The sequence below is a fragment of the Enoplosus armatus genome, chromosome 3 (genome assembly GCF_043641665.1).
Source record: "Enoplosus armatus isolate fEnoArm2 chromosome 3, fEnoArm2.hap1, whole genome shotgun sequence".
Lineage (NCBI taxonomy): Eukaryota > Metazoa > Chordata > Actinopteri > Centrarchiformes > Enoplosidae > Enoplosus > Enoplosus armatus.
In genome coordinates, this window is record NC_092182.1 from 25,931,769 (window position 1) to 25,957,923 (window position 26,155).

At 42.5% G+C, this 26,155-nt stretch overlaps 1 protein-coding gene across 1 annotated transcript in view; it reads right to left on the reverse strand.

Annotated features, from left to right (window-relative positions):
* The window catches only part of chd6 (chromodomain helicase DNA binding protein 6), a 79,909-nt gene that overhangs the window by 46,892 nt on the left and 6,862 nt on the right, over positions 1 to 26,155 (reverse strand). Inside the window, exon 2 of the mRNA XM_070903460.1 lies at positions 18,398 to 18,447. Coding sequence (XP_070759561.1) covers positions 18,398 to 18,427 — 30 coding nt within the window. The 5' untranslated portion in view covers positions 18,428 to 18,447. The remainder of the gene's footprint in view (positions 1 to 18,397; positions 18,448 to 26,155) is intronic.

The following is a 26,155-nucleotide window of genomic DNA, read 5'->3' on the forward strand; positions in this document are numbered from 1 at the left end:
ACTTTATATTTCATTTATGTATTTAATTATTTATATCACAAAGCCAGCTTTTCCCTTCAGTGATTTTTATAATCACTGTAACTAATGCCTGTGTTTTGCAATTATTTCAGCTCTCTGTTTGGGCACTGTTGAATGAATTAGACTGAATTGACTAAAGACTGCAGCATTGACCAAGAAGACTAGATTGAACAGCATTATAGACTTCCAAGGTGAGCGCGTTCTGCTCAGACTTTCCTCTGCAAGTATGAATGCAGGTGTGTGTGTATGATGAATCCTGCTTCATAATGAATAATAATGTGCTACCTGATTGATCCCTGCAGGGAAACAGTCTCAGCTTCGCAGCTCCACAGGAAGGTCAGAGCCAAGGGTCAGCTATTAAACATCTTGCAGGAACTGGTGTGAAGCTAGTGTCTTGTGCGTTTCAGTAGGGTAGATGTTTCCCAGACAAAAGCTGGAAAGGGAATCATAATGTTGAAACTACCTCCCAACTAATCTAAAACACCCTGAGGTTCCCAAGCAAAGTCTGCTCTTCTGGCCTTGTTTTGGACTCCATTACCAAGCAAGTGCAGTATGACCACTGCAGTAAATTGCCACCTCTGCTAGAGAAAGTATGAAAACCTGTGGCTACCTTTCCCCCAATAACTTAAATAAAAAATACAATCTGCGATTTTGACATTATGAAACCCACATTAAAATTAAATCCAGTCCTATAACATCTACCATGAAAAGGAAAGAAATCGACACTATTAAACTACTAAACACAAAAAAAAATAGTATTGATAGAATAGCAATCAAACGATAGCCAAACTATCAATATTTTAAATCGATCAATACTGAATGACCACAGAGTGTCAGGAAGAGAAGGAATGTGCCTTTATCCCCCATCTGAAGGTCGTATCGAGGACAGGGGAGTCAATAAGCTGTGTGTGTGTGTGTGTGTGTGTGTGTGTGTGTGTGTGTGTGTGTGTGTGTGTGTGTGTGTGTGTGTGTGTGTGTGTGTGTGTGAGTGAATCAGACAGCAGAGAGGGTTGGATTTACATCGACTGAAGCCTCTGATGGACACTTGGCTACTAAAAGAGAGTTCACTCTGGTGCAAACTACTGAACACGAGCCACATTAAATCCACTTTACATTAAAGGCCATGTTAATGTTTGTGTCAGCCTTACAGTAATCAAAGACTCGTATATGTCTGGTAGTATTTTTGTTGGCCTCTGTACTCTGCAGGAATACCACCAAGTAACTGTTAGCTGCACTTGTACGGATATGATTTATAAATGCTCAGACAGAAGAGGAACACACACAGCGGCAGAAAATGACATTTTTTATTGAGGATCATGATGCAAGATACTGTATCTGAAGAATTTCTCACCCCCTTCTTGCAGCTGCACACATTAATATCGAAGCACTTGATGTATCAAACTCTTTAAACTGGGGCATATAATGCTGAAATGTAGACATCCTGCTGTGCTAGCATGCATCATTAAACCAGGCTCCTCTGGGTGGGACACTAAACTTAGTAAGTAAGGGCTTTTGAATTAAAAGTTTAGAGTTAGATCTGACAAAAACGCCCAAAGCAATTGTAGTCACAATTTACACACAGCAGACTATGAAACATATGACAATACAGCCCCGTCTATCCTGTAAACATAGGGTGCTGTATGACATTTGCTTTGACAAACAACTCAAGGTTGTTCTCCACGGAGAGCAAAGCATCCAACATGTTTCTAATGAATACAGACAGCAAGTTCAGACTGTTTGATTCACATCCCGACTACGCTGTAAATGTGCATGTCAACACACTTTTCACCATGTGGAGTAGCAGCAATAGTAGCATCCCAAAAATATGTTAAATATGTGGCCCTTTTTTTTTTTTTACAAAAAAAAAGGCTCAATATCTAATAAACATCAGGCCTGAAAAACAAATCACCACCTTGACATGGTGGTTACAAATCCATCCATCCACTATGGTACAAAATGTGCTGCAGCTTTGATTCTTAAACACACATACAATTCATCAATTAATGATACAGAGTGCTGCCTCGTGTATATAAACTCCATACATAAAAACAAAAAGCAATCAACCAATCAGGACTGGCAGCCTCGCCTCGAGATGCATAAACAGGTATCGACCGCCAGCTGTCAAAGTGTTTAATATACATACAGTACTATGTACAGCACGGCCTGCCGTCTGCACTGCCTTTTCACACTGCTGTTCGTGGGCTCTGTCCATCTGTACGTAACGTGAAAGACTGTGCGCCGTCCATATGTTTCCGTACCAATGTCACCGCCACAAACTGTAGCACATTTTTGCACTTGGCAAAGGAAGCGATTGTGTTCCTGAAAACGAGCCAGCGTCGGCTCATTACTGCGATTATGTGGAATTTTGAATCTGAAAGGTTGAGCTCTGAATACAGCTGATGAAGATGTAGCCTGACGTTCTTCAGCGAGCCTATAGCAACAACACAGGCTTTTCAAAGCCATTGATCCCCCCCCCACACACACACACACCTTCGTACACACATGTATTTGATTCAGGTTGTCAGAGAATCGACTGCATGGTTCCTATGACAGCAAAGCAGAGCGGGTGATAGAGGGTCTAAAGCTGGCTGCGGCCCTTTCTGATGCTCTTGACTGTATTTAGAAACCAGAGGACGGGGAGCACACAGTGTGGGGGGGACTAGCTCGTCAGGTCAGGCCAGTGTGGAACGACTGACTGGGTAACGTCTGCGCATGTTTGTGTCTACATGCAAATCCTCATGTGGAATGTGTATTTTTGTCTGCATGTCATGCTGATGTATGGCCGGCGTATGCGTGACATGGAGCAGGTGCATGTGTGTTTTTTGTAACTGCTGTTTTATGCGGTGAGAGCGAGTATGACTGCCTTGTGTCGTGAGGCCAATGCAGATGCGCATAAGTGGCTCTGCTTCTCACACAGGTATGAGGAATCATCTCAATGAATCACACACACACACACACACACACACACACACACACACACACACACACACACACACACACACACACACACACACACACACACACACACACACACACACACACACACACACACAGAGATAGACACGCACAGCGAGCTCAACGGCCTCCTCGCCAGTAGGTTTGGGAGGGGGGGGGGGGTATCAGAGCCGTTGCCATGGAAACTGGCTCTCTGTGCCAAAGCTGCGGGAAGGCGGACATAAACACGCGGTCACCATGGTAACCCTTTCGTTGCCACTGGCTCCCGACTGTCTATCCATTCAACTACCTGTCTGTCTGTCTGATGACTCTGTATCACCTGCTTCTGTCTGTCTGTCTAAATATCTAGATAGAAGTCTACCTGTCTGTCTGTGCATCTACATGTCTAACTACCCGATGAGAAGACTTGGTAACAAGCCATCGTATCGCAGGGAGCCATAACATCAGCCATGTTTGAATTGAATGTGGGTCATTTAATTTGTTTCGATTGGCCAGGTGGGATCAATACCTGACCAAAATGGGTTTGTTTGTAAGAATAATTATTTTGAACACGAACGTAGCCTTACAAATCAAGGGAAATCCTAAAGACAATGTGAGACTTTAATATATTGAAACAAAGTCAGGCCACAGTCATTTATAACGACTATTTTCATTCCTGATAAATCTGATTAATTTATTTTCTTGATAAATCAATTTGTCGTTTTGGGATGTCACAATTTCCTAAAACCCAAAGTGACCCGAAACCAAAGATATTCAATTTACTATCATACAGGACAAGAACAGCACTGTATAATGTGCACTTTTGCTTAAAAAATGACTTAAACAATTAATCAAATATTAAAATAGTTTATAGTTGTTAAATTAATTTTCAGTTTATTGACTAAATGATTAATCAACAAATTGTTTCAGTTGTACAAAACAGTCTATTTGAAAGACAGTGATTTTAGATGTTGCGTGTTGTGGAGCACAAACCTGAGAGCATTACCAGTGAAACCAGTGAAAAGTCACTCTCGACGGCATCATTTCAGATTACAAACTGGGTGAGTTGATCATGTCCTTCTTTGATGCCTTCAGTTTAGATGTGATCAGAAGTAAAACATAAAATACACTTGATGTTCATCAAAATGTGCTGTGAGAAGATGCAGCAGTTGCAGATGCAACACAAAGACAAAATCTCAAGCTTTGCTGGATGGCAGGTTCTGTCCAATAAACAATCTTACTGGTGAGTCCGTATGACTTTTGCTTACAATCTGTGGTTCACTTATAATTGTCAGGGCAGGCCTCCACAAAGCAAAGTCAACTTTTCCACACTGGTTCAGAGAAAGGAAAACCATATAAAACAAAGGGCCACATGACACGAGCTACAACGTAATGAGTCCGAATCCCAGGGTGAGATACCTGGGCGCTAAGGTCAACTGCTAGCCATTTTTGGTTCAAAGTGAAAGCCAGCGTTTGTGTCAAAAGCTTAGAGGAGGAAGAGTGGAGGTCAAAAGTAGCATTTCATTTCAGCTTCTCTTTAAAAAAAAAACGCCCACAGTGGTGCTACAGTGTGTATGCACTCTGCACATTTGTGTTGTTTGTGTTATCTGAACACCCACAAAATTAACAAGACCGACGTAACACACAGTGGCCACTTTATTAGGTACACCTGTATAATCGAATTAATCCAATATAAATGTTCTGCTGTAAAGTTTACTTTTATGACGCCTATAAGGTTTTTGTTGACTCGGTCACAGAGCCGTTGACTGAATTGTATTTTTTAGCTTTGCAGCTGTATTTCGTGGTGGTGTTGAACTGGACTGCATTACATCCAGAGGTGTTTCAAATGTTCTGCAGCCCTCATGTATTTAAATGGGAATGACAAACATATTAGAGACACCTCTCAATTTAATGAAGTCCAGAAGAACAACACCTTTAACCTCACTAATAAACATGTAACTGTTTTACACAAAAACTGAACATCATTAACTTTGTAAATGCAGAATTTGTGGCAGAGACGTTGTATTGATTGCATTAGATGGCACAGGTGTTCCTAATAAAGTGGCCACTGAGTGGGAATATTCTTACTGTCTTCTTGTAGTTGGAGGAATATGATCTCAATGTGTGCTGTTTGAAAAAACAACAGTCAACATTTACTAAGAAGGTACAGAACAAACGCAGTAATCCATCCCCAACTTTCACAGGGCTTCGCTGCGACCTCGTGGGTTTGAGCAGCAGTGTGCACATATCATTCAGAACGCTGCTGGTTCTCCGTCTACTGAGGCAGAGAACATCTTTACATACAGACAATCAAAGCATTTTACTTTAAACTACATTTGCATAAACGGGTAACCATCACTGCTACTACTGTACGTTTGTTTGTTGTCACACGTGGATAAAAGGAGCACTTCTGAAATATCTCCAAGTGCCTTTTTTCCACTGTCAATAATCAAAATCATTAACAATACATGACAGAAAATGACTGTCACATGATTTTCAGTGACCTTGCATGACTTTCTCTTCCTGTTGTGCACCTTTAAGTAATCCAGAGGATGTTTTCTTTTTTAGGATGAATACAACAATGTCTTAAAAAGTTACTAAAGTGATTTACTAAAGTGGCAAACACATCATTAACTGCTGCACTACTCCCTCCCCCTGTGCACCTCCACTGATCCCTGCTGGTCTCTTGCTCCTCTTCACGGCAAGATCAAAGGTCACGGTCAGCTACAGAGCATCGCTGAAGCTGGTAGATATTCTGTGGCAGGTTTTCATTTCTTTCATTTTATGTGTCCTCAAGGAGAAGGGAGGACATAATCGAACTGGTCTGCAATTATGGAGGACGTCTCAATTCCGTTATTTCTGTGCAGAGAAGTGGGAAGCAAGAACACATCCTTCACGGGAGTCTTTTACTTTTATCGGACCAACACATCGCTTTATTAGAAATCAGTTCGTGATTGGGCGCCTTGGACAGCTCAGTTTTATACTGAGTCAGATAACAGATTCAGACTCAGGTGTGCCAAGTTCAGACGTATTTGTGTCACCATCTAGTTCAAATGATTCTATCTGTGGTAAGTGAAGGTCTGATTAATGAAGAAAGCATAAAACAACTTCATCATTCATCATCATTCGTCAGGAAAATGTTTCTTTTCATTCTCTGTCATTTTCAAGGTAAAACCTGTGTCATGGGTAATATTAAAGTGAGGAAGTGGAGGAGTCTGCTGTCTTTCAGCAGTAAAAACATCTTATTTAAATATTGGTTTCTATGGAGGCTGAAAATCATGTAGAAAGTATCCTTGAGATATATTTATATCAATGCCACTTTCTCTAAAGCCCTAAATTATTTCTACAAATTACGAGACATTCTCAACCTGGATCACTACATAATGAATTAACAAACAGAAATCAATACATGCAGATGCAAATAATGAATAAATAAAGCGTCGCTGGCTTATGTGCTTTCGTGTCTGAGCAGTTACTTTACAAACTTTACAAACGGATCTGTTCACAAAATAAATTGAAAAGCATCTGCACGTTCATTAAAAACCCATTTATTGAAGGGGAAACAATGCAAAGGAGGATATTTCACATTCTTCACCGCTGCACTGAAACTAGTCACTGTATAAGCTTATCACTATTATTTGGACAGTACGTCACATTATCTGCCCAAATACAAAGACAAACGTCATCTAAAACAGACGTCATTTCAGAGGAAAGGACGTCTCATTTCTCTAAAATAAAATGTTTCCTTGGTTCCTGAACAGACTAAATGACAACAACAACAACAACAAAACATATAAAAATATCTAGCAGAAACAAGATAAGCTGACTGAGTTAAAACTGAGATTTGCTTTAAACTAATTGAGTACTTGAACATGTTGGCCAGAACAGAAGAGATTTTCTTTTAAATAAAACCTCTAAAAGAAGTTTGGATCAGCATCTGCGGTGGACTGCAAGCCATTCCTCTGAAAGACTTCCTTTTGATGACTTCTTTAAATAGACTTTAATCTGGCGGTGGACACGTGAGCACTGGAGATCAGAAGCTCTGAAAACATCAGTCTGGATGCTGCTGGGCCATAGAGGACCTGACCGGGGCTTACTGAGCATACTTTTTCCCTACAGGGCTGAACAGCACGAGAGAAGGCTTATTACTTATTCAGGTTACCACCAGAGCTGTGGATTCACACCCTGACCCTGCTGGGTTTTATTGGAGGTACTGACTGACTCGCTACCGGGATACAGGTGTAAAAGAACGCAACTGACTGAAATTGACTACTAGGTAGGGGTAGGAAACCAGCTATATTTGAATTGGCTCAGAGGTCCAGGTCTGAGAACCGCTAAACTGGAGGACCAAATAGGGCCAGCCAGGGATCATATTTTAGCCCAGTTTCAACGAGGCCCAAAAAAATAGCCCAAAAAGTCTAGCTAGGGCTCATCTGACCTGATTTCCTTAGGGGGTTAAGCAGGGCCAACCAAGAGTTATTCATTATTTAGAGTTATTTAGAGTTACCATCAGTAAGTGTTTTCAACTTAAATACACAGAAAACTAAGTGAAATCATTCAAAACTCAGTGTGCAATGTCTGAAAGGACAAAGGACATGGGTGTAACTAGGCCACTCGCACCAGAATGAGTAACACAACAGAATCACTGCTCGCCAAGTAGGCCACATTTGCATGATGCCACAAACTTCACCTGACACAAAAAGCAAGCTGAAGCAAAGACCGTATCACAGAACAAACGGCATTCTGCACCCCTTTCTGTTCACTCCATACATCCAACAGTTCTAACTGAGCTGAGGTGCCACGTACCTGTTACTTCACTGACTGTCTGTCTCATAAGTCCATCTATTGATAGACAACACAGTGAGAATTATTTCTGTACACGAGGAAGAAGATGCTCTTATTTTAAATATCTAGCCATTAAATTCTTATGTAGATTTTCTGCCTGGCAGCCGTAATGACCCAAATTCCCCTCAGATCGATGATATTCATTGTATGACCATTTAGCAAATGTCACCTCCCCATCTCAAAGGGCTCCTTTCACTCTCTGGAACTGTATAAAATCTCCTATCACATAGAAGTGCATTTCAACATACTAGAGGCTCCATTATTCTGATCTAGTCACAGCAGTTCTTGTGTTCATATCTGTATTAAATTCAGTGTGTGATCACTGTATTTGCACACTACAGGTTCTCTGCTCACCACAGAAACCACAGAAAACCCTACATCTTGTACAATAAGATACCTCAACTTTGAGGAATACAAAACTCTTATTTTCATTTAACAAAGTAGCCAAACTTCTTAACTGTTAAATGTTTTCTAAACACCAGCAGCCGTTCATGAACTTTGCCTGAATAAAATGCAGTCCAAAATCTGCAAAACTATGTTTTGAATTGGAAATTAATACGTTTAAAACTACTTTTACCACCCCACCAGTCAAGTTACAGTTCACATCCATGTCTGTGCAGAGTCATAATATATGTAGTGAATACTTGGAAGGAATTGAATAAAGTGTATTTTTTGGCTGAATGGAATTTAATGAAGGATCATCATAGATGTATTGACTAAACAGGTACACATGTACTTGATTACTACGTGAAGATGGATTCTTATAGAGCACAGCTGCTTTTGTTTTCTCCTGGCATTTTAAGATGCGAAGCCTCTCTATGAGCTCACTCACTCACAGCATCGATTAGCTCGGCGCGCTGCAACACGCTGTGACATGCAGTCACATTATTGAGATGACGCTCAACATTCAGAAAGAGGCAGGAAGTGAAAGGCAGAATGAACGAGATGGAGGAAAGCCTGTGCGGTGCTGATTATTGTTTAGGCTACTCATTGTGTCGCCCCAGTCAACATGCCCAATTCATTCTTAAATTATGGCTAAAAAAAACTATTTTGAGGTTACGATGACCTTTGACCACCAGTTCTTCTTTGTGTCCAAGTGGACGTTTGTGCCAATTTTTTTCCTGGTTTTCACAAGAATGGGACGGACGGACAACCCGAAAAAACGGCCACGGTGATACACCAAATCTGTATCAGCACCAATACTGACCTTATTAAGCAAATTGGGTATTGGCCATCACATAACATACAGTTTCTTCATCAATAAATTCAGTGTTTCAACTCAGTTTTTAGTGCAACAATGATTCCAAACTGTTTCCCACAGTTTTGAATTGGGAGGAAAGAGCACTGGTGTCAAACACAGTCAGTCAATAACAAAAGCAATTAAGGTTTAAGGCCCTAATAATAAACATGTTCCTGAACAAACACAGTTCATACAGGGCAATCATGCTGTTTTATGTTAACTGACCATGACCACTGACGGACATCAATACGGATTCATTTCATTTAGCAGGTCTGTTTATCACCGCTGAGAAATGTTGATAAGAAACCAAAAGTGATTGTGGTCCTAAAATACCAAGAATCCCAGAATCTCTGCAACGGAGGTGGTGACTGCAAAGTCAGCACGACCCAAAGAGTGAAAATAACCAGATTTATTGGAAATACAACAGTTTGAAATAAAACAGAAATATCCTTTAACATTTAGACAGACTACTGTTCTTGAAGTGCGCATGCGCCGACGTGCATGCAGCCTGTTACAGTCGCTCCTGTTTGTTTTCGTCTTTCTCTTACTTTTTCTCCTTTTATTTCTTTATTTAACTCAGAACTTTTTTAAGTACTGACTTTTGAAGTTGTGCCCTCTTCAAACATGCTGGTGGAGAGAGTTCTGGTACTTTTTTTCACTCTGGAATTACTTTCATTCAAACATCGGACGGTCGCGCAGCAACTTCTGGGCCGCTTTGTTTACTCCGGAGATCAGCTGATCGCTCTGAAGCCGGCCGGCTTGGAGACCAGATCATCGGAGATCCCCGCTGAAATCTGGAGAAAAACACGCAGAGGATGCAGAGGGGGAACGAAGCGACGAGGGAAGAGAGGTGGGTCGAGACAGCAGAGGTTTATGGAGAAAAGGAGATATAAACCGTGTCTCCCCTCTCTCGTCATGGGCAACGTGAGATCGCTGGCAAACAAGATGGACGAGCTGACGGCGCTGGCCAGGAGTCAGAGGGAGTACCGGGAGTGTAGTTTAATGTGCTTTACGGAGACATGGCTGCACCAGGACATTCCCGACGACAACGTTTCCATCGACGGCTTTCAGACCGTCCGGGCCGACAGGGATTGCACCGGGAGCGGTAAGCGTAAAGGAGGGGGACTTGCCGTTCTAGTTAACAACCGGTGGTGCAATCCTTCCCACATCACCATCAAGGATAGTGTATGTTGCCCGGACATTGAACTGTTGGCTGTAGGACTCAGGCCGTATTATTTGCCCAGGGAATTCTCACATGCCATTGTTGTGACTGTTTACATCCCCCCCTCTGCCAACCCGAAGTCGGCGTGTGACGTCATTCACTCCGCCATAGCCCGTTTACAGACTCAACACCCGAATGCACTCATTGCTATTTCGGGTGACTTCAACCACGTCACCATGGCTAGGACACTTCCCACCTTCACACAGTATGTGAGCTGTCCCACTAGAGAGGAGAGGACCCTGGACTTGCTGTATGCTAACGTTAAGGATGCATACAGCTCCTCTCCCCTCCCCCCTCTGGGTAGGTCAGACCACAACCTAGTGCACCTCAACCCCTGTTATGTGCCTCTAGTCAAGAGCCAGCCTGCAACCACGAGGACAGTGAGGAGATGGTCAGAGGAGGCTTATGAGACACTTCAGGGATGTTTTGAGGTGACTGACTGGCAGGCGCTCTGTGAGCCGCATGGAGAGGACATTGATGGGCTCACAGAGTGCATCACAGACTACATCAACTTCTGTGTGGACTCCACTGTACCAGCAAGGACTGTCCATTGTTATTCTAACAACAAGCCATGGGTGACAAAGGACATCAAGGCCATACTGAACAAAAAGAAGAGGGCCTTCAGAGCTGGCAACAGAGACGAGGTGAGAACGATCCAGGGGGAACTGAAGGTAAAGATCAGGGAGGCCAAGGAGAAGTACAGGAGGAAGCTGGAGTGGAAACTCCAGCAGAACAACACCAGAGAGGTCTGGAGTGGAATGAGGACCATCACGGGTTACAGGCCGAGCAACAACAGAGGAGCTGAAGGCAGTGTGGACCGGGCCAACGAACTTAATCTGTTTTTCAACAGATTTGACTCTGTGGGCCCTGCTCAACCCCCCCATGACTCTTCTGCTGTCTGCCTCCAACCTTCACCTATTCCACTCCCCCCTCCCCCTCCTGCTCCTCACAGCCCCCCACCCCCCTGTGAGAGCTTTCCTCACACCTCGTCCCCCAGTCCCCAGGCTGACGGCACTCTTCAACCTGACGACACCACCCCTCCCCCACCGGTCACCTCTACAGTGTGCTTCACTGCCGACCATGTTAGAAGACAGCTGAGGAGACTCCACTCCAGCAAGGCTGCAGGCCCCGATGGTGTCAGCCCCAGGGTGCTTAAAGCCTGTGCCCCCCAGCTATGTGGAGTACTTCACCACGTCTTCAACATGAGCCTGAGTCTTCAGAGGGTCCCCGTGCTGTGGAAGACATCCTGCCTCGTTCCTGTTCCAAAGACGCCGCGACCCAGTGGCTCCAAGGACTACAGACCCGTGGCACTGACCTCCCACATCATGAAGACCCTGGAGAGACTCGTCCTAGAGCAGCTCCGGCCCTTGGTCAAGACACACTTGGACCCCCTTCAGTTCGCCTATCAGCCCCGACTTGGAGTGGAGGATGCCATCATCTACCTGCTCAACCGCGTCTACGCCCACCTGGACAAGCCGGCGAGCACTGTGAGAGTCATGTTCTTTGACTTCTCCAGTGCGTTCAACACCATCCGTCCGGCTCTACTGGGTGAGAAGCTGACGGAGATGCAGGTGGATGCCCCCCTTGTGTCCTGGATTGTCAACTACCTGACTGGCAGACCACAGTATGTGCGCTTACAACACTGTGTGTCAGACAGAGTGGTCAGCAACACCGGGGCCCCGCAGGGAACTGTCCTCTCTCCCTTCCTCTTCACCATCTACACCACGGACTTCAGCTACTGCACTGAGACCTGCCATCTTCAGAAGTTTTCTGACGACTCAGCAATAGTTGGATGTATCAGTAAGGGTGATGAAGAGGAGTACAGGGCTGCTGTGGACAACTTTGTCACATGGTGCGAGCAGAACCATCTACAGCTCAACGTGACAAAGACAAAGGAGCTGACTGTGGATCTGAGGAGGACCAAGGCGCCGATGACCCCTGTTTCCATCCAGGGGGCCAGTGTGGACATTGTAGAGGATTACAAGTATCTGGGAGTTCACATAGACAATAAACTGGACTGGGTAAAGAACACTAATGCCCTCTACAGGAAGGGCCAGAGCCGTCTCTACTTTCTGAGGCGGCTGAGGTCCTTCAACATCTGCCGGACTATGCTGAGGATGTTTTATGAGTCTGTGGTGGCCAGTGCTATCCTCTATGCTGTTGCATGCTGGGGCAGCAGGCTGAGGGTGGCGGACTCCAACAGACTAAACAAACTGATCCGCAAGGCCAGTGACGTTGTGGGGGTGCAGCTGGACTCTCTGACGGTGGTGTCAGAGAGGAGGATGCTGTCTAAGCTGCGGGGCATCTTGGACAATGTTTCACATCCTCTCCATGACGTACTGGTCGGACACAAGAGCACCTTCAGTGGGAGACTCATTGCTCCCAAATGCACAACTGAGCGACACAGGAAATCATTCCTGCCTGTGGCCATCAGACTGTTTAACTCCTCTCTCTGAATGTCAGACACTCAGGAAGAGACTGGAATCCGTATCTGTATCTACCTCACCTGTTCATACACCACCTCACTATTTATGCAAAATGTTTAAGTGCAATACATATATAGTCACACACTTTAGTGCAACACATACATACATATACATTGTTATTGTATATATTTTTACCTCATTTCACTTAAATACTGTAAATGTGTATATTTTGTATTTTCATTTCATTTTTCATTTCACCTCATTTCACTTAAATACTGTAAATGTGTATATTTTGTATTTTCATTTCATTTTTCATTTCACCTCATTTCACTTAAATACTGTAAATGTGTATATTTTGTATTTTGTATTTCTTATTTTTATATTTTGTACAAACTTTTAGTTCTAAATTATGCTACTTTCTACTCTTGAATGGGAGCACCGGTACTGTACAATTTCCCCCCGGGGATCAATAAAGTATTTCTGATTCTGATTCTGATTCTGTTCTTCAGGAATTGGAGTCTACCATCAACTAAAACAACACACAGAGCTGCACAATTAATTGAATATTAATCTCGATCACGATTTTGGCTTCCCACAATAAAATGAAGGGGATCTACTGCGATACCAACGTTTAAAATTCGCGCCCTGCTACTTTCGGATTTAAGGCAAGTGGTGTTAAGCAAGATCTAATCAAAGAAAGAGTGCAAAACACCACAAACTGCAGTACAATGAAAGCACGAATATAACGTCGCTAACGTCACCTCACTGAATCCCCGTCCTCATCCAGCGTCAACTCAGACATTCACAACAGCGACGCCGTACAGCGCGCCACCGTAAAAAGTTTTGGTACAATTTTATTTTATTTTGCTTCCAGGAGATGCGCTGTGAATAAGGACCAGTCTTATTCTGATGCAAAGATTTGTGAAAGTGCCGTAATCGTGCAGCCCTCCTCTGCCCACTCTCCTTCTTTACTGTTCAACAATAAAAGAACTCATTTGGAAGCGGGAGGCACTGACCCCCATACCCGTTAAAAAGAAAACAGACACACAGGGCGTCATGTGGGACGTACAACACATCCTCATCAGGCTCATAACCTTTGTTTACATGTCAATCAGCCCTTTCACTTCAGATGATGGATTATAAAATGATGCAAAAGGGTTTACAATACATAAAAATAAATAAGGAAACAGTGTCCACGCTCACCTCGCTCCATGTTCACTTGCTTTGCCTCCTCGCACAGAAAAAAACGACTCGGCAGACACAGTTACGGGTAACCTAGAAGCTAAAATTAGCCGCTAAGCTAACTCAGGCTCAGTAATGACCCAAGCTGCCGCCATCCATCTCCACAACAACGGAGCAACTGCAGCCCCCCCACACACACACACACACACAACATAGTGGCATCACGTCATGGTTGAATGTGCTTACATGACTGAGTACACAGACACGCACACACAGAGTTTCTTCCTCACTCCCACACTGACACTGCATGGCTCAATGTGCTTACATTACTGACTGCATACACGTACATGACTTACAACAGCCCCACACACACACAAACACACCCTCACATGCTTCACGGCTCAATGTGCTTACATGGATGACTACATGCATAAAAAAAATGAATAAATAAAAATACCCCACAAACACAAACGGTCTGTCTTTCCTTGGTGCAAACACACACTAACACACAGTCTCTCTTCACACACTAACACACAGTCTCTCTTCACACAAAAACATACAGTCTCTCAGACACGCATGCAGACAGAAGCGCGCACACACAGCCTCCAGTGACGTGCTGCAGTGTAGCAGGCTCTGCCAGCCCAATAAAGCCGACCGAACACAGCTGAGGGAGGCTGCCTGCAATCACACTGCCTATGAATCAATAATACTGCCTCACAAGCAAGCAACACACACACACACACACACACACACACACACACAGTGTCTGTCTGTCACGAATATAAACCATGAGCTCTGCAGTCTCATCAATGCTGCCGCGTCCCGTCACGGCTGCAACAACAAGCTGAATTAGGAAATGTGTCTAACCCCCCCTTCACCGTCGCTCACAACCCGGCCGCTCGGCCTCTGTAAGAAAGAAATTCATTTAAGTTACACTAAAATAATTTTCAGATCAATCAATGAATCCTTTAGTCTATAGAATAAAAAAAAATGGTGAATAGCCCAGATCACAATTGTTTCTACTTGTTTGTTTTGTCCATCAAAGAGTCAAACATCTAATTTACAAATTAAATAAAAGCAGCAAATCCTCACATGTGAGAAGCTGGAGCCGGTGTTAACTAGATGTTTAGTAGTCACCAAAACGGTTGGCACGGAGCGCCGTGCTGGACTCGGGTTTGACGCACTGACCGTGTAATCACAATGTCCCCGGTTCAAGACGGGCTGTGGACATATGTCTTCCTTTCCCCTCATTTCCTGTCCGTCTCTACTGTCTACTCTCTCATAAAGGCAAAGACTCATAATGCTTTAAATTGACTAACCAATGAATCTACTAACTATTTCAACACTAATCTGAGGACTCAGCGGGAGCCTGTGGGGAAAGATAGATTGACGCAAGCTTTGTAACTTCAAGACGTTGAGCGTAATATAGATCTGACTAAATGGATCGTGATGCTTATCCATTAAAAAGTGCATTTTTACGCATCTATACATGTGTCGTTTTGGAGAAACAAGAAAGCATATACAAGAGTTGTATGGAAAAAGGAAGACTCCACCAAAAGGCTAGAGAAAAGGAATTCCAGCTCAGTGGAGAGCCACATTCTTGTTGTTCCCAATAAAAAAAAAACACAAGGAGAGGAAGAGGAGGAGGAGGAGGGCTGCAGAGGGACGTTTCAGCTGTTTGGGTGAGTATGGAGAGATGATCAAAGTGCCTGAATCTAGGCCTCAGACAGAAATGCATTCAGTCTTTTCTCTGCTGTACCTTGAAGTGCAGAAAACCCAGTTTCACACTGCACCTGCTGATTCATGAAGTGTGGTGGGAAAAAAAAAATCACGTTTCAGTGTGGAGAGCAGCTCTCTTTATATGTATTCGTCACATGTGGGGGCACTTTAGTGTGAATGCTGCCACCACAGATATAGATCATTAGGGCTTTTATGTTTAATACGTGCTGAAACAAACTGTCCATTAGTCCATTATTCAATCTGCATAAAAAAAGTTCCAACTTCTAAAGTGTGAGCATGTCACAGTCCAAAACCCAGATATCTGAAAGTACTTTTGTGTTCTGGGAACTGTTGCACTATTTTCTGACATTTTATTGACTTTACCGATTAATCGTAGACACAATAAACTGATTAATCAATAATATTGCAGCCCTACAGTTAATTGAAATAATCTACGCACAAAACACTGACACTATTTTTGAGCTTTGAAAAAGAAAAAAAAAAGGTGCAAATAACTGCCTTCAGATTATGCACATAAAAGTGCACAGACAACATTCAGCGTCAACTGGTCCAACAGACTTTAAACAAAAGTGACAAACAGTCACAAGAAGACATGAACACACCAGCAGAGGACTTTTATTTGTCCACAGTGGTTACCAACAGTTACAATAAACACTTGTTTTTCCCACAGACTAAAACCATAGATCAGATCACCACCTGTAGGATCACCAACCTCATTCCTGCTGTATTATCTCCCTCTGAACAACCTACCACCACAGCAGTGTTTTGTTTATGCCGGGAGAGGGTGTTAACGACATCACCATCTTTTCTTTGCTGTCATTCGTCCAACACGGCAGTGCAGCCTCCTCTAAACATTTCCAGACAGACGTCAGTTCCTCTGCACAGCCCTCTGGCGTGATGACGTTATCGCTGTGTTGTTTCAAGATGTGGCAGGCAGATAACCAGATAACTTGATGGCCACTTAAAATGTAGATGAGATACCAAACGCGCCATCGCTGCATCAGTGGAAATCTCATCACCTCGCTCTGTCATCATGTTATGTGGCGACACTGCAGGCCTATAATTGATTGTATTGTGGTTGCAACCCAAAATCTCCCCTGCTGGGACAATAAAGCTCATGTGATTGTGGAAATGATCGATACAAGCAGAATTATAGTGAAGTACAAGCTCGTGAGTTCACTTTACCTGATATAGTATTGATTAAGGAGATCATCCTTTTTCAAGCCTCTACCAATGTTTCTACACAAGTCAAATAAACACACGAAGTACAAATGCAGCCACCAACAACATTACAACATGTAAGGTCAAATGAGAAACCTTGCATATATGTAAATTTAGAGTGCACAGCCATGCTAGCAGCTCTGTGAGGCTGTATTTAGGCACAGCACTGCCATCCATAGAGGCTTGCCGCCAACATGGCTGAACAGAGTTTACCAACAGCAATGGATCCAATTTGTTGGCTGTATTTGAAAAAACACATCACATTTAACTAAATCTTTTCCAGTCATCCCCGGTGCCTCTAAAACAAGGCAGATGGGGTCTTAAAGGATGAACTTTTGTTCGGGCTCAAAGTGTTTACACCGTCAGCAAAATCACAACCGTGAAAAGAAAAATAGGAGTTTCCAACTTGTTTTACTTGTTTGTCTTGAAGCTTTAGGTTGTCAAAAGCTGCCGGGGTAGTTTTGTTTCTGTGTATTTTTTCCATAGTAATCATTATGTTTATCATTCTGCTTTTGTGTTTAAAGCACTGTGAAAAATAAATAGATTCATGAAGGAGAAAGCTTCAAAATACAATTACAAATGTGGCAGAGTCACAGACAGCTACAGATGGCAGGCTTGTAGAGATTAAATGTATTCATCAAGAAACTGACTTTTATTATTTTCAAATTACTGCTGCAGCCTCTTTATTCTCTCCGTCACCCCGACCTGAGAGGAGCTTACCGGTTGAACCAGCTCATCATGCTACTTCGATTACAACACTGAACTTTCAGTTGCAATGCATGAAATTCTTGGAAAATCTCACCAGCTGTCACAAGTGAAAAGTCAGTCAAGTCATGCACCAGATCAGTAAATATAAAATCACGCGCTCCATTTGAATGATTATGAGGAATTCTGTTAAAAAAAAATCTAATAATCGAGTAGGTAAAAGCAACAAATGACGATGATAACGAGACGATGACAACGTGATTGCCTGCTATGACAGTGCTAGCACCCTGTCACTGCAGTACGGAGGCCTCGTGCTCAGCTGAGAGACTGCTGTGTCACCTCGCACTTAGAAAAACTCTGACTCATCACTCTGCTCAGCCTGACTCATAAATATTACAAACAGCAAGCCATCATCGAAATGCAACAAGGAATACTAGAATACCTTGAACAGAACAATTCTACAACACAAGAAGGTCCGAGGACACCTGGAAATGTAACAGAGGCTTTCCAGGTGACAAAGCTCTGGAGCAGCAGGGAGGATCCAACATCTTCAGATATATGTCTTCCTGTACCGTCATGGACTTGGACTTTTATGTTAAACATTGTCATCTTAGTGGCTGATAATGAGTGAGTAGATTCCTATATTACAGGAGCCTCCGTTCATGCGCGTAAACAGTAACGCAGAACACACAGGATCTGTGGTTAAGCTGCGTTATAGTATTAAAGGGCCCGTGAATATGTCCAAACTTTACACGCTAAACACACTCAGGATTGAAGCTTGAAGTTCATGTTTTATTGAGTATCAAAGCTACATTTAAAATGTGCGCATGCGCGTGTGTGTGTGTGTGTGTGTGCAATACAAACCTGCTGCTTGTCCTTCTTGTGTATTTTCATCTTCTATCCCTTCACTGCATCTGTTAACACAAAAGGACATAATTCGTATTACTTCCAGAAATGCACTCAAAACAAACAACACTGAAAACTTATGATGCCATCCAACAACGCAGCTGTGAGTAACGTTTTGTGAAGCTGGATGCCAAAAAGAAAAAAGGGACTACCTACTTCATACAGCACAAAGCCATTTCAAAAACATGAAATCCCTAAAAGAATATTCTTACATGTTCCTGAAAGTCATATGCAGTATACAACTTTAGCATTTGTTCTAAACAGCTAACCTTTCTAAGCCATATTAGGAGACCATTTCCTCAGCCAAATGTTTTCCAGCAATAACCCTTTTCACATTCCAGTTACAGACATTCAGTCCTGGAAGCATCCAAGAGCAACTGCAGTGGTCTGCTGTTGGTCACTGAGAGGCTTCAAACAAGTTTCTTACTAAAGGACACTTGAACAACAGTAGAGACATTAAAGCAGCAACAACTGTTTCGTTGACTTTCCCCTCCCAGCTTAGAATGGCATCATGGGGGTAAAGATGATATCTGTAACCTACAATTGTGCTGTTTACCGACTGAAAAAGGGGATTTCATTGTTCTATTTTTGTATTGTTTCAGTGTTGACTGTATGTTGAGACAAACGGAGACAAGAGGAAAAACAAGAGGGTCTGGAAGAAAACAACATATAGAGCAGGTCAAAACTGCAGCAACACCTGTAGTAAAAAGAACAACTTTATTGTCAGAAACATGTTGGTCTGATAATAAAGTTAATACTATAAGTGTTGCTGGAGTTTTGACCTAATCAGACTTTTTCCTTTCTCAATGCACCTTGGAAGTAAGTACTCTGCTTCTATGGAAAACAACAGAGAGACAGGGTTTCATGTATGTTCTGAAAACAGAAACTCAAAACACATACAGCTAGCATCTGAGTCAAATTCATGCAAAACATAAGTCAAAAATGTGCTTTGTGTTCAATGTGAGAGCACCTGTAGAAAATAACAGAAAATACTGAAGCTGTTTTGCTAAAGGCCAAGGTGAAGCTGTGTTTACATGAGAATATCTGACACTGAGTGAACTTTTTCGCAATTAATTCTGTACTTATTTGCATCCTGAAGGTCTAACAGAGAGAAAACCACTAAGTGTTTTTATGCTCAACAAAGCAGTCAATGGCCACTCTATCAATATGGGCATTATCAGTCTGGTATCTTCAGCTGATTCCCACCCGGAAAACTGAGAGGTGAGGTCCGTTAACAGCTTTCTATCAACAGGTCAAAATGGCAATCTGACAACCAGATCTCCAATCGACAAACAAAAGTATACACAGTGTACATCACCAGCACAGATCTCAGCATGCTGGAAACTTTAAACCCGAATAAAATAAATAATAATAATTCATGTTAATTAACTGGCAACAGAGCACAAGTTCAGCTTGTGATTCAACACAGAAATGGCGCATTTTCACTTTCTTGCATTGAATGCACTCCCAAAATCCAAAAGAGTTATCTGATGAGTCATTAATCATTGGACAGCCTTGACGGCCACAGCGGGGATCAGAACAGAAACAGATTTAGGAGCAATCTCATTACTACATTAGAGTAGCAGTAGTAGTATTAGCAGAGCCATGGTAACCTGAATTGGTTGAAGTGTATGCTGCTGAAATACTACAGTGTGTCATTGTTTGACGCTAATAATCAAAAGGACTGTCTGTTTTTCTTTACTAAATACCCAGTTGAGAATTCAACAATTCAAAAACAATTCCACAATGGCAACCACTTTAGCTCTCACTGTGGTCTTAGTGGAAACGTTGCTGCAGCAGTTGGTTTCAGGCTGCAATGAAACGGAATAATTTCAGAATAACCAGTACAGAACATCCTTAGACAGCTCCACACTGCATCTGGGACGCTTTTAGGAACTTAGGTACAGTAGCAATATTGCCGGGGGGGGGGGGGGGTTGGTATATTGTAGGTGGATGGGACCAAAGCAAATCAAATTCATTCAACTCCATGCTTCTCATAAAACATTACTGAAATAAACGGATGGGAAGTTTCTCTTTATGTATGCAAATGAATGAGTTCCCATCACCTGATGACCAAAGAAAATGTTGGACTTGCATTTAGGATGCGAGTCATCCAGCAGCCTCTGCCCTGTTTAACCCCAGGTTAGCCCACTTCTGTCCAAAACATGTTGAAAGTACTTCACCACACACTAAAAGGCTTCAGTTCACACTGAACATATATATTGAACAGCAAAGCGTCATCAGCAGCTGAACTGGTCTGTCCATCAGTGTCACATCAGTGTTTCCCACAGGTTGAGAAGTCACAGTAACAAACTAGTCAAATGTTTATGACTAACTCAGAGATGTAACGTTAGCTAGCTAGCTAACTTATCGATACATCCTTTTGCACTGACCGTCTGAAACTCAGTTCTTCAGTCTATTTTGTTCAGTTCAACTTATAAAATATCACATTGTCGCAGTGATAGCTAACGTTAAAGATGGGGGGGGGGGGGAGAAGGGGCAGGACAGAAAAAGGTTCATAGCTGGATTCAAACCCTGGACGCTTGTTTTACGTTATGCAGGTCGCCTACAAAGATCTGACTTCAGGGTTTCCAATGAGCACAATGTGGTACTGAGGGAAGATGTAGCAAACAAGCTACCAGAAAGCGTTAATGCTCAGTCTTTCAAACATAACGTGAATGCAAATTCAATTCCAAGAAATGTACCTGTCTGTCTGTGCATTTATGCATGACTTCATCCTTCAAACACCCACTTTGCTCGGTGTATAAGCTTCCCTACACCAGAGAAAATCCTTCGTGAGTCCGTGTTTAGTCCGTTTCAATCTGTTTGATCTGCCCTCTGCAACTCCATGAAAATAAAAGACACTTTTTCAGTGAAAACAGAAACCCACCATCCTACTAAGTAAGCACAGAAGACTGCTGCACTGGGCATGTTGGGAGTATTTAGCAGAAATATATAGGAAATGACAAGTATTCATCATGCAATGTGAACAAAATGTTGTGTCAGCAATCTGCTCAACTGTTCTCTTCTTCAAAAGCAAATGGCTTAAGTTGAATTAAACATCTTAAACAAGAGTCAACTTTTTAATTACTTTGAGAATTACATGTAAATCTTTTAAATCATATCAATTTGGAGCCGTTCTTCAGAAAAACTCAAAAGTGACTTTATTCTTATTTTTGTTTTTTTACATATTTCTCTTGTAGCTCAAGAAAACTAAGCTAGGATAAATGAACTGCAGTGAGTATTATCATGATCTGCACTTAACGATGCAGAGGGAAGTCAACAAAAGCAGTCACAATCAACGTGCAACAGCGAAGCAGGAAAGAGCTACAAGCTCTGGTTTACAACAAATATTTGAGTGATGTGTGTGAGACTTGTCTAGTCTGGCGTGTTCCCATTTTTAGACCGGTAATTGTAACAGCTACACTCACACACCTGTCTCCACTGGCCTGCACCACCTGCACCACCTCAGAGCCGGGCAGGACACTGAGGCTGAAAGCTCTCGTCACACACTTTCATACACACATTAGAAATTAGCCAATATACAATATAGTTTGGTTAAAATAAACTTGGGATATGTAGACACCAACATCTACACTGAGCAAATCCCTCACGTAGAGACCACAAAACAATCTCACTGTCTGTAATACTGACACCACTGTGCCACCTTGTTAGGTAGTCAAGTGATAATATGGTGAATATATGGTGGGGGCTCTAAAAAACAGGTCAGACAGTGGGACAGCAACTGGTTCTACAAGGCTACCCAACTACTGAAACCTCTTATAAGCGGTCCCCTCTCTGCCTTAGAGGCAAATACCTCTGACGTCACGCAGTGTTTCCCAATAGCCTGTGGCGGCCCGCCACTTTCATAATGAACCAAAAATATTTTTACACAATATTTACATAACATATAGATCCGAGACACCAAGGCATTTTGAAGACACAACATAATTTACAGATTCCAGAAGTAACTTTGCTGCAGATGTTACCATTGATCATCAGCATTAATCTATCGTTAGCGTAAATTAGGCTGCTTGTCCTGAAAAACAACGTATGACGTATGTAACGTTACATCTGACTAGCTAACGTTAACTAATTATTATTACTTTAGCTAATATTTGTGTACGGAGTGTTTTGATGTCGGGTGATTTGTTTATCCGCTCTCCCTCCTGCCTTTTTGTCCCTCCTCTGCTCCTCGCTGGACTGTTATGGTACGTAACCTTCGCCACGCTTTCTCACAGCAGCGGGTTTTATTTTGTTCCCAGCCTTCATCTCTTCATGGAGAATGTCATGTATTCACTGTGCGGTGCCACCGGGACGCATCTGGAGTTCTATGCATTATTATGTCCGGGGGTGTGTTTATGCTTTTGGTACCAGACGGACCCAGTGAGGCATAGACTATATTCTGCTTCGCCCTCATCCCACTAGCGATAGCCTTAGAGTGCGAAGCCTGTACAATCGTTATATATAGATCGTACTGTAACTCCAGAGTATAGGCGCAGCCCTCTGAGCTTATACAGCTGAAGAAAAAGCTGTATTAGTGGGCCGATTGTCCGTCTCAGTCCAATTTATTTCTCACAAGGTGAGACCGAGGTGAGGCCCACACAACAGGTGGGCGTGGACTAAAGTTTTTTATTCAATGCTTTACTATTCATCTATACAACCACTGTGTTTACAGTTAAAGTGTTTACTACAACACAAAGTTCTTCACAGATCTAGCCTCTTATGTTTGCTCTCAAAGTGCACCAGATTGATGTATTTAACTTTAAAATGAACAAAATCTTCTTAACAAATGTTTCAGTATTTCACCACACACGAAAAGTCTTCAGACTGGGCAAAGCGTCATTAACACTGCACATCAGCAGCTGAGCTGGTTTGTCAATCAGTGTCACATGTAGGGCTGCAACTAACTATTATTTACATTATCGATTAATGTTCTTCCCCCTACATGTACACCCCTCAATATCAAGTACATGTCATGTGGCATCTGATGTTTTCTATTCAGTGAGCAGCTAAAATCTGCATTGAGTCACATGTTTTCCCAGTTCCTATCTGGACCACAAGGATGTGAGGTACAAAATCAGATCCCGAGGCATGTGACCTACATGCAACTTACATTTAGACACTGAACATTTGAAAATGTCTGCATTGATTCCCTCTAACCACAGGAATGACAGGTACAGGTAGAGGTACAAACATATATTCAACAACTTTTCTCAATGTTAGTGTGCACGTGCACGTCCATTCAGCATTATTATAACCCATTTTTTACAATACAATATACAATATAAACAGGAACACGGCATACTTTAAGTTATTCCATTGGAAAACCTTAGGGAGCTGATATTGTAGTCTAAGAGTACAGGTGCAACACAGTACCAGTACAATGTAGACAACCGAATAGATTTTACAATTCACCCAATGCCTTATGATACAGTATGTGTTGTCTTGAGGTGGAACAAATTCAATCCACAAGACCTTCCAGATATCTGAGACATTATGCAACACTTTTTGGTTGCAATCTCTAGTTGATTATCAAATCTAAAACGCAAAGTCAAACCTCATAGCTTTTATGGAGAACATTCATTCAACACATCTTGGAGCACAAACCCCTCCAGGAAGGACAACAAGGATAACAGACGCACCTTTAGTGTTTGAGATGGATTGTGTGCTTTACATTGTACCATCAAGTAAGTCGGACAGATGTTCATTTTCCAGCTGTTTTAAGATCACTGGCAGGGCTTTTCTTTTTACTCCAAGCAGCAAAGTCTGGAGAAAAAAAGAAAACTTGTGCACAACTAAAGTGCTGCTCAAACAAGAGATAAGATGAAAGCAGTGTGTCCATGGTTTGCATGCTGTTAATGCAAGCTCAACATTTCAGGGGGGATGCTTAGGTTAACTTGGTTAAATTTTAATCTAGGTAAGAAGTTCATTTAGAGATGTTATCACTGCTTCTCTGGCACCTGTCCACGTTGACACAAGTGAACTAGTCAGCTGGAGAGCTGCAGGCCCCTGTGGAAGTTTGGATGAATTTAAAACGCAATCAATGTCAGCAATGCCTTTTCCTTTGCTCCATCATTCATTCATTCATTCATCTCTCATCCCTTTCAATAAATCTCCATGTGATATCAATAGCGGGTCACCAGCTTCACGGTGCTTCATAAAGAGCAGGTGCTCCTCATGTTTTGTACACTCTGTACATGACATTCAGCAGAATCGCCCTTTTGCTGCTTAACACACGGATGATAAAATGGCATCTGTGGTAGGCTGCTCTGCAGCAGCAGACACAGCCAGGCACACCCACCACCTGTCTCCCTGTACCATTAAGGATAAATGCAGCATCTGCACAGAAGTTTAGACCAGACTCATAACTGCCATCTTTAAAAGTCTGACACTTAATCCTTACACCAAACAGTGTATAATCTGTCAATAAAGTGATTTAATTGCAAGTGAAGGAGGAGGTCTGTCTGTGATGATTGTGCCAATTAATTTTCTTATACACACCTGTCATGAACAGCGATGCTGCCGACACACAGAACAGGAGCACCGAATACATACTTGAAAATGGGAACGTTGTTATTGACAGGACTTACCAACACTAACGCAACCTTCGTCAACTGGGATTTAAAAGCTAAAGCCGTCAGATTACCAACCATAGTGAGAGACTGCCAGGTGATCTCTGGGAAATGCAGTGCAGGAGCACCACAGCAATAAATGCAAATATGGGGACTAAAACAAGCTAGTAAGTCAGATCGGCTAAATGCTTTGGGGTATGTGGGACTCTCCACCCTGAGGCCCACCGACACAGACACTGGAGTGTGTGCACTCGTCGCTATACTATGAGAGGCGGGGCCTGTGTGATGCATCATGTCTGTCATGTGGGAGGATGCGTCATGTGGAGGACATGGAGTGAAACTGAACACAGAGGGAGAACGAACCAGTATGAAAACAGGACAATACAGAATCACACCCTCGTCACTTCATCTCCTGTTGCCATAGAGACACTAAATTACTTTGAGCGATTTGTCAATCAAGCAATCTGTTTTGTGTACATGAACAATATCTTAAAAACAAAAAGATACTCAACCACAAATCTATTTTATATTATCTCTGTGGTTGAAAGGCAACTGTCAAAACAAATATCATCCTGAATTAGTTAATAACTTGTTTTGTCTTCCTTCCACCACTGATCCATTTCTATGTTAATGTTATATTAGCTCGTTGGAATAAGTTTAAAGGCTGGCCTTTGCAGTAACACTGTTCATTGCTTGGGTAACCTCGCTTCCATCTCTTTTGTTTGACTTCACTGTCAAGCAATATATTTTAGGAAAGCTAGTAAAGTTAATACTTTCATATTATAAGCTGCAAGTACAGACAGTGTGTGAAACTGCACTTTATTAGGTCTGTCCAGAGCGTTGTTGTCTCCTGCACACGTGGCTCAAGTCATTTTTAGGTGTGAAAGATTCTCACCGTTTCTGTAAAATGGAAAGGGCAGAACATGTGATTTGTTAAGGTGGGGCGCACACAATAATCTATATTATATTACATTGCAGTGTTTGAGCCAGGATTATCTGGAATGGGGTCAAATAGGCCCATTAGTACTTTTCCAGGTCGTCACTGCTCCATCCAGAGGGGACAATAAACAATCAGCCGAGTGCTACAAACTAAAATTAAAATGATATGAGATCTGACAAGTGAGAAAGTTTTGCCACCGGC